The following is a 12446-nucleotide window of genomic DNA, read 5'->3' as shown; positions in this document are numbered from 1 at the left end:
CTGAGTTTAAGCTCTGTAAGTTTTTATACTGTTCTTTATGTGATTTTGTACTTTTAAGCTCTTATTTCATTCTAAGATATATAACAAACTGAAGGTCTCTCATTTAGTAAGCTAACAGCTATTTCAAATTACTGGTGAAATCATTCAAAATAAGATCTCAGGTTACTAAAATACTTATTTTTATTTAGAGCAGAAGACTTAAGACTGAGATTTAGAACTGAAAATAAAAATCAGAATCATACCTGGCATTACACAAGGACCCTTCTGAAATTTCCTACATTTTCTCACTTGAATCTGTTATAACAGTTCCAGATACACCATGGTAACAGAAGGTGTAGGACCAATATGTGGTTTGAAAATCTTGTAAGATGCTCAATTATGTTTTAGGATAAATTCAAATGAAAAACTGACTTTTCAAAAATATTCAGAAATATTCAAGTCTAGTATTATTAGTACTTTCACTGATACTATAAAATTTACTTACTACTTTTAGAAAATTTCAGACTCCCAGCATAGTCACACCAACAAAACTCCAGGGTAAAATTAGAACTCAGCCAATCGATGGTTGAGAGGTCAGCCCATAATATCAATTATAATTAAAGACTTTAATAAAAAAAGGTATATTCTCTATGCCTAAACTCAGTCATTTGACTGAATTTTACAGATCACTACACATACTATGTAAGTCATTCATATACTGGCAGGGAGAACAAGAGTGTTATTTATTGTATAAATATTAAAGACAGTCATAAACTCATACTCTGTAAGCTAAATATGGCCTACTCAAGGCTAGATATAATTCTGTCCTCATCCATGCCATGAGGCATGACATTCTAGAACTATATTAATTGACTTACCACATAAATCCCACCATGTTGACCATCATGAATTTTGTTATGTCGAACAATTGGACAACTGTTTGTCCTAATCTGAATTCCTGCTAATGCATTGCCTATTTAAAAATAAAAGTTACAATGTCAACATATGGAGCTTCATGGAACACAGTAAAAATTTTACATCACTACATGGTAGTCAAAATTTTTAGAATTTTAGGAAAAGCACAATTTTGTGAAATATGTCACATTCACAAAGATATTTATGGTTTGAGAGCATTAAAAAACAAAACTAAGGGAACTAGGAGTATAAAAAGAAAAACTGTAGGCAGTATAGGCATAAGAGTTTGGAGTAGAGACTCTGAAGCCAGGCTGCCAAGTAAGGAATCCCAGGAATTCTACCTTCCTGTGTGACTTTAAGTTATTTAACCTCATTGTATCTTTGTTTCCCAATCAGTAAGTGGAGATATTTAACAGTGTCTACTTCATAAGGTTTATGTAAATATTATCCAGGTAAGTAGCAGCAAAAGAGAAAGCCCATGAACATATCTGTGTCTAGCACACACACATCTAATGGTCTACTGAATTTGTATCTCAAAAAGTTTTAATGAGGAATAAGTATTTTCCCTTTATAGTTTTTTTTTTTTTTTTTAAAGATTTTACTTATTTACTTGAGAGTCAGAGAGTGAGTGAGAAGCAGACTCCCCACTGAGCAGAGCTCACTGTGAGGTTTGATCCCGGGTCTCAAGGATCATGACGGGAGCCAAAGGCAGACATTTAATCAACTGAGCCACCAGGCACCCCCACCCCTACGTTTACAATTAGTACCAAAGTGAAAAAAGAGTGAATTTAAGGAAAGTGCATACTCCCGCAGACTAAGGTCTTATTTGTATTTTCATCACTGGTATCTAGTATAGTTCCTGGTAAACACTGGGTACCCATTAAATGTTAAGTGAATAGTGACTAATAAGTAAATAAACATCACAAGTAATCTTTACTGAGAATTTAAAGAAATTGGATCACCACTTCTTGGATGGTTTCAAAGTGGTCCATTTTGCTAATGTCAGGAAGACAGACCAAGTTCCAAAACTTTATAGAACAAAACATTCTTACCATAAATGTCATTTCCTTCAATAAGGCCTCGTCCATCACCAAAGATGTAAACTCCCCCTTGATTTCCATTAAATATAGAATTCCCCCTATAATTATGATAAATGATAAAAAATAAACCTCTATTCAGTGAAAGCTTATTTAACACAATCAACTACAGGGCCACTCATACTCATGGTACCTTAAAAAATTATTTACCTTCTAGGGGTCATAGTTTCCTAATCTGTAAAACAAGGGACGCAGACTAGATGATTTCTAAGTTCCTTTGTTTTCTTTCTAAAACCGAACGCTTAAAGCTTAAAAGAGCCACCTAGTATTTGAGACAAAGTAACATTCTTAAAAATTCCCCTCAAAATAGCTGATACATTTAGAACTTTTTTCTTTTTTTTAGCTGATCTAGACACATATGCTGAATATTAACAAGATGGAAATCTCATAATCTACTTTCATAAAACCAGTGGAAAATAAAACTTGGCAATCAAAAATAATTCATTGTTACTGATTAAGTTATAATAGTTCTGGTTCTACAGTCTTAGCCAACAGACTGGATCTGTTTGTTTCCTTACTGCAGCCAGAGGGAATGGTAGGAACTATTAAAGAAAAGTGATGGCCTGAAGTTCTGACTTTTTGTTATTTTTGATCAGTCCAAGAATCTTGGAGTTAATTACTTTCCTGAGTTATGCTATCTGCAGACTCTCAGACAAAAAAAAGAGAAGACAAGGTCATTCATGTTCCAAGAAAAGAACACGGCCCTATACACTCATTTATAATGCAGTTTGATAAACTTAAAATCATAATAACATTTGCAACTGTTCATAAAAGAATATTTTGCATGACTTAGATCACTAAAAAACAAACAGAACACCCAAAAATAAATGCAACAGCTTTGCTCATTCAGACGCATAGACATTTACTAGGAAGATCTATTTTGCAGTGGTCAGGTGTCTAGGAAAAATAGTTAAGAGTTAAAGCTTGACTTTTCATATAACATAAAAAGTAAAAAAGTAATTTCCATCCATAATTATATATAATTACCTTATTGTTGGGTCACTATTTGAGGTAATCCATACACCTGCAAAGTTGTTTGCATAGATTTTATTCTCTATGAATTGTCCTCTTCCTTTTTCATGCACATATATTCCTCCAGTCTGCCCATGATGAATTTCACATCGAACGACTGTGGGGTTAGCATAGGCTTTTACTTCAAAGCCTGCTATTCTGTTTCTGTGTATGTTGCAACTTTCAAAGTAACCCTGAAAAATACAGAAATCAAACTGAAGGTAAGACTACTTCCCAAAAAGAAATGACATTTTAAAAAAATGACCTTTTTACTGTATGCCTCAAAATTAAGTATCAGAAATGTTCAAGGTTAAAAATAAAACAGATACACACTAAATTTCAAATGATAAAAGAGATTTAATTTTGGTGAAACAGAGAATCACAATTCTTCTCAGTCTGAGTATATGCAAAGCCAGGGAAGAAAACAAGGGAAAGATTTATCTAATAAATGCAAATAAATACTATCACCCAATAAATATACACATCCTTTGACAAAGATTTATTGAGTCTTAAAAAAAAAAAACTCTTAGAGATTTAAAAATGTCCCAAGAAAACAAATTCTAAAAAGGTGACCTAAGGACATAATCAGAGACTACAGAAAAAGACACAGAAAATAATGTTCACCTTAGCCCAATAACAGGGAATGGACTAACTTGTATTCATGCTTTACATGCTATCGTGTTAAATAAAAGAAACAGTATATTCTTAAAGATAGTATATATTAAGTATGGTCTCAATTTTATTTCAAGAAAATACAATGAACAATAAAACAAAAATATGAAGGTGTGATTATCTGAGAAATATGATAGATTGCTTTTGTATCTTTTATACTTCTATGAATTTCTTAAATTTTCTGTAATGGACAGACTTATTTTGTAATGATAATAAGTTATTGTAATACTGATATCCTAAATTCTCAGATTCAATCAAGACTAAATTTTTTTTTTTTTTTTAAGATTGATTTATTTGACAAATAGAGCAAAAGAGTAAGCAAGAGGGGGCACAACAAGGGTTCAATCCCAGGACTCTGGGATCATGATCAGAGCCAAAGGCAGACACACTCAGCTGACTGAGCCACCCAGGCACCTCCAATCAAGACTAAATATTAAGGGGGGGGGGGAGATATTCCCAAAATGGCACTTGTAAAAGCCACTTCAACTTCTGGTCTATTTCCCTTCAAAAACTGAATATGCTCTCCTTTCTTTAAATTTCTTATGGTACCTCTATGTAATGCTTTGTACTGTTCCTGTTTATTTGTTATGTCCATTCCTCCCTGATCCTAAGCTTCTGTATAGAAAGGTTTATATTAAGTGCTGTTGTATCTATATAAGACTTCACATATAGCAAAAGCAGGAATTCATTACTTTCTGCAAAATCTAGTGAAGGTGAAAAACAGGATATAATTGTGATACTCAAATTTACTACATTATTTAACTCTTTAAGAAAACAGACCTCTGAGTAATGTTCAAAAGTAGTTTCAGGTTCGTTTTCCACAAAGAACAAATTATCTGCAACTTTTTCATATATGGATTACATTAAAAATAGCTACTCTGGGGTGCCTGGGGGGCTCAGTCACCCAGGTGGTTTTGGCTTGGGTCATGATCTCAGGGTCCTGGGAGCTAGCCCCACAAGGGCTCCCTGTTCTGTGGGGAGCCTGCTTCTCCCTGTCCCTCTGCCTGTTGCTCTCCCTCCTTGTGCTCTACCAAACTTTTTTGTTTGTTTTAAAAAATTGTATTTATTTATTAGACAGAAAGAGACAGAGTAGAAAGGGAACAAGTGGGGGAGTGGGAGAGGAAGAAGTAGGCTTCCCGCCGAGCAGGGAGCCTGATATGGGGTTCCATCACAATATTTGTTTGTGGAGTAGTAAGTTTATTTAATTTTGGGGTGCAGTCAATCAGACCCATTTGGTTCCTGTTCAAGGCCGTAATCTCCAACTTAATATTTTAAGGGTAATAAAATTATTTCAGTCTTCTCACACTACTTAATGGCTTCATTTCATAATCTGTTCAGAATGTGGCAAGGAAAGGTATGCTGCTTATTGGGTTTCCAAAATTACTTCAGCAACAGGCACTGTCACGTCTTGACTATACTGCAACTATACTTTCCAAGTACACAGTACTCCAAGTATACTTTGCTATGTATTGACTAAAAATGATTCAAATGTAGGGATGCTCTATTTTCTCTAGATTTTGATTTTGTATAGTTAAGACAGTCAACTAGATCGAATTTACTAAGGCAAACAGCAGCCTCTCTCCTCATTTTCCCTTATCCAAAGTCCCCCACTTTCAATTCTTCTGGCTGACTCTTTTTATTCACTTCTTTTTTTTTAAATTAAAAAAAAATTTTTTTTAATTTGACAGACAGAGATCATAAGTAGGCAGAGAGGCAGGCAGAGAGAGAGGTGGAAGCAGCCTCCCCGCAGAGCAGAGAGCCCGATGCGGGGCTCAATCCCAGGACCCTGAGATTGTGACCTGAGCCGAAGGCAGAGGCTTAACCCACTGAGCCACCCAGGCGCCCCACCTCTATATTTTTAAATTAAGATCTGTATTGCTATATCTTGAGTTTGCAGTTTTAGGTGATGTCTATTCATTTTCTATTACGGAAAGTAAGAATTTAGCTCTTTCTATCTCCTATCACACACATTCACACTGTATTCTTCCAATGTAGTGATAGCACAATTTTGGTTATATTAGTGTGTTATTCATAGCTGAGTCATAAAGTATAAGTATATATTCTTTGCTGTACAACTTTTTATATTAAAGTTGGTAATTATGTTATTCTCCTCCTTTGCTTAGGCCCCTACTGATAATTCTATTCTAAACTCACTACCAGTTGTAAAACAACTCAACATATTTATGTTCACATCAGGTTTACCAATTTATCTTCCTGAACAAAAAGGTTTGTTTTTTTTTTTTTTTTAAAGATTTTACTATTTACTTGAGAGAGAGAGAAAGAGAGCGAATGTGAGAGAGAGCATGAGTGGGGAGGAGAGGGAGAAGCGGGGCTTCCCACTGAGCACAGAGCCTGACGTGGGGCTCAATCCCAAGACTCTGAAATCATGACCTGAGCTGAAGGCAGATGCTTAACTGACTGAGCCACCCAGGTGCCCCATAAATATAAGGTTTTATAATTTGCTCTAATCTGTAATGGTGGGCTTGGTAATAGGCAACTAGCCATTTACCATGTTGTAATTTAAAGGTTAAAAATGTTCCTTAATTCCATCAAAGTTTGGAACCTGTATCTTTTAAGATAACATTCAAGAAAAGAAAGTAGTAAAAACCATTTTTTTTCTTCATGCTCTTTCTTTAAAAAAGTAAACTCTACTCCCAACGTGGGGCTCAAACTCATGACCCTGAGATCAAGAGTCACACGATCCACCGACTGAGCCAGCCAGGTGTCCCACTTTTCATGCTTTTAAAACCAGAAGCCCCTACATTGCCAAACAGTCATTTTACCACATTCAGATAGAACAGTTTTATAATTTTACAAGGAAACCGATCTCTTGTTATGGGTTTAAAGAATTCAGTTAATGCAATTTTAAGCTGTTTTAAAAAATATATTATTTATTTATTTTTGAGAAAGAGAGAGAGTGCAAGAGAGGGAATAAATGCAGGGGGAGAGGGAGAAGGAGAAGCAGGCTTCCTGAGGAGTAGGAAGCAAGAGAGGGAATGCAAGAGAGGGAACAAAAGCAGGGGGAGTGGGAGAAGGAGAAGCAGGCTTCCTGAGGAGTAGGAAGCCCAGTGTGGGGCTCGAACCTGGGATCATGACCTGAGCCAAAGGCAGATGCCTAACAACTGAGCCACCCAGGCATCCCAAGGTAAGTTTTAATAAAATGTATTCATTTTAAGAGATGCTTTTAGTGTAAAATGTCATAGTAATTCAGAAATGTAAGCATGATATAGACAGAATTCTACTCTGCCTTGTAAGATGCAAACCATGAAAATTCCAATATATATTAACAAAACTCCAAAAGCAGGGATTTTTTTTTTTTTTAAGATTTTATTTACTTGAGAGACAGTAGGGCGTTGGGACAGAGGAAAAGGGAGAGGAGCTCCCTACTGAGCAAGGAGCCCAATGCTGGGCTCAATCCCTGGACCGTAAGATTATGACCTGGCCTGAAGGAAGACACTTAGACTGAGCCACCCAGGAGCCACCTAGGTGTCCCAAGCCCTTATTTTAAATATAGAAGAAGCTCTTAGCAATTTGGTATCTTTTGATAGGACAGAAATGGTTTTTCTGGGGTCATCCAATAAAATGTTTTCCCCAAGTAACTGAAGGTTCTCATAAGCCCAGCTAATGATCTTTAAGGTGATCAGATCTAGTGGCATGAACAGAACATGGAAAGGAAACACTCCCACAATATTATTTTCAGAGAAATAACACAGGCACAAGAAGTAAATGTGAGCAAAAATGTACACTAATGTGCAATTTTTATCCTCTAAAACTTATGCTTCCTATTTAAGTGAGGCTATTCAAAGCAAAGGAAAATGAAAGGCGAGAGAGGCAGCGACATTTCAATATAGATAATCTGTCATCTGTCAATCTGTCATGTGTTAAATTCATAAATTTAGAAGGTCTCCAAAATTTTATAGCAATTTGGCACTGCTATGGCATTCTAATTATATTTTACAAAAATAACACTCTGCAATAGATTCAATATTAAACAAAGATTTCTGGGAACTTGTGAACAATGATAGAAAAATTGTTTTTAGGAATGAGACTGGCATTGTCATTATGTGAAAGAAAGAAAAAAGAAAGAATCCCCATCTTTTATTTTTTTCTTTCTTTCTTTTCTTTTCTTTTTTTTTTTTAAAGAATCCTCCTCTTTTAAAGATGCATGCTAAAATATTTACAGAGAAAATGATGATGTCCAGGATTTGCTTCAAAATAATCTAGAGAGTAGAGAAGACAGTAAAGAGTGGTTAAATATAGATGAAATAAAACTGGCCATGAATTGATAGCTGTTGAAGATGGAGACTGCGTACATGGGGATTCATTCACTATACTATTCTCTTTTTTATGTATGTTAGAAAAATTCTGTAAAACAAATTACATTAAAAATTAGGGATTAAAAACCACACTGTGGGGGGAAAAAAAGACAAAACTATGGACACATAGTAAGGGGCACAGATTTGAGGAAATCACATAAAACTTAAAGAACAAAGCAATACATAGCCAAGTTTCCAAAGAACATATGGACAAGAAAACCAGCAAAACAACACAAGGTCAACAATAACAGAAACCTACATTATGGATACTGAAGTAGAAAAGCAAATCATCACAAGAAAAAAAAAAAAAAAAGATAATCTCAGACAAAAACCAAAATGATCTCCTTGTCAGCCACATTTAATGCTAGAAATATAAACAGGACCACAAAATGTAGAGGGGGAAAAAAGTATAATCAAAATTATGTATATTGGGGCTCCTGGGTGGCTTAGTTGGTCAAAGCGACTGCCTTTAGCTCAGGTTACGATCCCAGGATCCAGTCCCACATCTGGGCTCCCTGCTTGGCAGGGAGTCTGCTTCTCCTGCTGACTTTTCTACACTCGTGCTCTCTCTCTCATTCTCCCTCTCCCAAATAAATAAATAAATTCTTAAAAAATATATATGTATATTGAGCCAAGTTAAAAAGTAATAGATAGCCATTCTCAAATGGCAAGAATTCAAGCTACAATACCTATAAATCATTCTTTTAAAAATAAGCAAATAATGAATGGCTAGATGAGAAAATTCAGCCATACAAAGAATTAATCAAAATAAAAAAAATTCACCTGTACCCCTGGGGATAAAAATACATTTTATGTTTATTTAAAAAAATTAAAAAATTCAGCAATGAAGGAATTATTATAAAAGGACTAAAGGTAAACAAATACAGAATAAATATTGACCAATAACTATAGGAATGTAAAAGTTATAAACCTTTATGTAAGACAAGTTAAGAACAAAGGGGTGCCTAGGTGGTCCAGTTGTTAAGAGTCTGCCTTCGGCCCAGAACATGATCCCAGGGTACTGGGATTGAGCCCCAAATCAGGATTCCTGCTCAGCAGGAAGCCTGCTTCTCCCTCTCCCACTCCCACTGCTTGTGTTCCATCTCTTGCTGTGTGTCTCTGTCAAATAAATAAATAAAATCTTAAAAAAAAAAAAAAGTTAAGAATTTAAGTGATGGGATGGAGACAGGCTGAAATATAAAGTGCTTAATTTCTCATTTTTCACAGGGGAAGTTCATACTTCAAAGTTAAACATGAAGCTAACAATGACAAATGCTAGTCGTGCCCTAGTGATGTCCTAGAGGTGTCCTTTATACTTGTGCATGTAGTATTTTTACATAAACAATTCTTAAAAATAAAAGAGTACAAAATCTTTTATGATTCATTCTTATGAATTTAGAAATTTACATTTTTTTTTAAATTAATTTATTTATTTGACAGAGAGAGATCACAAGTAGGCAGAGAGGCAGGCAGAGAGAGAGAGAGGAGGAAGCAGGCTCCCTGCTGAGCAGAGAGCCCGATGCGGGACTCGATCCCAGGACCCTGAGATCATGACCTGAGCCGAAGGCAGCGGCTTAACCCACTGAGCCACCCAGGAGCCCCTAGAAATTTACATTTTAAGTATCTCAACAGGAGAGAAAAAGGAACAAAAATTCAGAGAATAAATATGTATATTTAAAAAAAGTAGACAGTAGAGAGACTAGTTTTAAATGTTTATTCTGATATTCTTTGAAGTTCTACAGAAAAGAAAGCAGAATTTTAAAAAGATTATCTTCAGTGATGTTATACTACCAATCATGGGCTGTCAACACAAAGAAGACAAGCCAAAAGAATACCTAAAATGGGAAGAACATTCTACCAAAGGATTTTAAAGGGTTGTGTCACAATACTAAAACAAATGATAGGCCCAAGACATTAGATTTGAATTTTCATCCTTCCCTTACAAATCTGTAATGCTTTGGCTCAGGTCATGATCTCAGGGTCCTGGAATTGAGCCCCATACTGGGCTCTCTGCTCAGTGGGGAGCCTGCTTCTTCCCCCACCACTGCCTGCCTCTCTGCCTACTTGTGATCTCTCTGTCAAATAAATAAATAAAATCTTTAAAAAATATATGATACTCTGGGGCAAAGTCTAAGGGCGACACAGGCAAAGAAATACTAGCATAGTATAGTGCCATTACAAAATAAGAGAGCCAATAGGAACTATAGCTAATACAGGCCTCTAAGGGAGGGGAGATTTTCAAGATTCTTATGTTTTGACATCTTCCATACCTTTGCCTTCCAGACTATAATACCCATGCTCCCTACTTCTTGGGAAAAAAGAAGTACAATGTGCCATGAAATGTCAATTTCTTTATTTCAGCTGGAGGGGGGGGCAAGTGGTCATCTCCACTCTGCTTTCTTTTTATTATATTTATTTATTATACCCCCACTCTGCTTTCTTACTGATAGGTCCAAGCTACAGCCTACTTTTTTAATTTTTATTTTATTTTTTATTTTTTAAAGATTTTATTTATTTATTTGACAGAGATCACAAGTAGGTGGAGAGGCAGGCAGAGAGAGAGAGGAGGAAGCAGGCTCCCCACTGAGCAGAGAGCCCAATGTGGGGCTCGATCCCAGGACCCTGGGTTATGACCTGAGCCAAAGAGAGAGGCTTTAACCCACTGAGCCACCCAGGCGCCCCTACTTTTTAAAATTTTTTAAGAGAGACCACATGAGCGTGCGTAGGGGTGGGGAGTGGCAGAAGGAGAGGGAGAGAGAGAGAGAGAATCTTTTTTTTTTTTTAAGGATTTTATTTATTCATGAGAAACAGAGAGAGAGAGAGAAGCAGAGGAAGAGGGAGACGCATAGTTACTGTGCAGCAGGGAGCCCAATGAGAAACTTGATCCCAGGATCCCCAGATCACAACCTGACGACTAAGCCACCAGGCACCCAAGAGAGAAAATCTTAAGCGGACTCTGTGCTAAGTGCAGAGCCTGATGTAGGCTCAATTTCATGACCCTGAGATCATGACCTGAGCAGAAAGCAGGAGTTAGATGTTTAACCAAATAAAATGTAGGCATACCCCAAGCCTACATTTTTTTTTTAAAGATTTTATTTATTTATTTGACAGACAGAGATCACAAGTAGGCACAGAGGCAGACAGAAAGAGAGGGAAGCAGGCTCCCCGCTGAGCAGAGAGCCGGATGTGGGGCTCGATCCCAGGACTCTGGGACCATGACCTGAGCTGAAGGCAGAGGCTTTAACCCACTGAGCCACCCAGGCACCCCCCAAGCCTACATTTTAAGTGAACTGTGCTTCTCAGGTTCCAAGTACCCCAGGAATATGATGGCATTAGGTGGCTAAAACTACTTAGATCTAATCAGAACTTCATAGAGGAGTACTCCCTCTTGGTCTAGTTTAGTTTTAAAAAAGGATTCTACATTAAGGTTTTAGGCACAAACAACAAAAATTTAAAAAGTTTCCTTCATTAACTGACAATCTGTATATGTGAATCCAACAATCCCCTGTTGCCTGATTCATAGAATAGCAATAAAACTTCACCACAAGGAGGTTTCAGAAAAGTTAAAAAAAAAAAAAATTAAAAACCAAAAACAAAAATGAAAGAAAACAAAACCCCCCCAAAACCCAAAACTTCAGCACAATCCTGTTTGGCCACCATACCATCACCTCCTCACCCATCTCTAACTCCCTAACAAAAAATGTTGCCGAAGTACAGGACTTGAAAATTGCCTCAATGAAGATTAGCCATTAAATGAAAAGAATACCTGAACAGACACCAAAGAGCATTATTTTGAAATAGTGGCCTAAAAGAGCTAAAAAAGTTGCATCTCTTGAAACTTGTGTAAAATGACACAATAGTACTTAAAATATAGTATCATCCATAAACATGCCTAATTAATCACTGCGTTGAGTTTTAGAACTGATATTACCATTATATCTCTTACTAAAATTCTGCCCAAAAAATTTTAAGAGGAATAAAATGAAGTCAAACTTCTAATGAAACCATTAATTCTTCAACTGTAGCCTACAAAACAGCCTGCATTCAACTCACTTATGGTGCTTATTAAAGATGCATATCCTGGTCCCCATTATATTATATTACATTATATTTACTCAATCTGGGTGATTTTTTTATCCCTAAAGATTTCATTCATTTATTTGACAGAGAAAGAAGAGAAAGAGAGAGAACTGATATTACCATTATATCTCTTACTAAAATTCTGCCCAAAAAATTTTAAGAGGAATAAAATGAAGTCAAACTTCTAATGAAACCATTAATTCTTCAACTGTAGCCTACAAAACAGCCTGCATTCAACTCACTTATGGTGCTTATTAAAGATGCATATCCTGGTCCCCATTATATTATATTACATTATATTTACTCAATCTGGGTGATTTTTTTATCCCTAAAGATTTCATTCATTTATTTGACAGAGAAAGAAGAGAAAGAGAGA

General features: G+C 36.0%; 1 protein-coding gene across 1 annotated transcript in view; it reads right to left on the bottom strand.

Annotated features, from left to right (window-relative positions):
• FBXO11 (F-box protein 11) overlaps nt 1-12446 on the bottom strand; it is a 102408-nt gene that overhangs the window by 6373 nt on the left and 83589 nt on the right. Inside the window, exons 12-14 of the mRNA XM_059406119.1 lie at nt 2979-3196; nt 1947-2032; nt 858-952 (exon numbers count right to left, since the gene is read on the bottom strand). Of these exons, the coding sequence (XP_059262102.1) occupies nt 858-952; nt 1947-2032; nt 2979-3196 (399 nt within the window). The remainder of the gene's footprint in view (nt 1-857; nt 953-1946; nt 2033-2978; nt 3197-12446) is intronic.

Source organism: Mustela nigripes, chromosome 7 (assembly GCF_022355385.1).
Source record: "Mustela nigripes isolate SB6536 chromosome 7, MUSNIG.SB6536, whole genome shotgun sequence".
NCBI classification, from domain to species: domain Eukaryota; kingdom Metazoa; phylum Chordata; class Mammalia; order Carnivora; family Mustelidae; genus Mustela; species Mustela nigripes.
The sequence above is the reverse complement of the archived record's forward strand: the minus strand, read 5'-3'. Positions and strand labels throughout refer to the sequence as shown.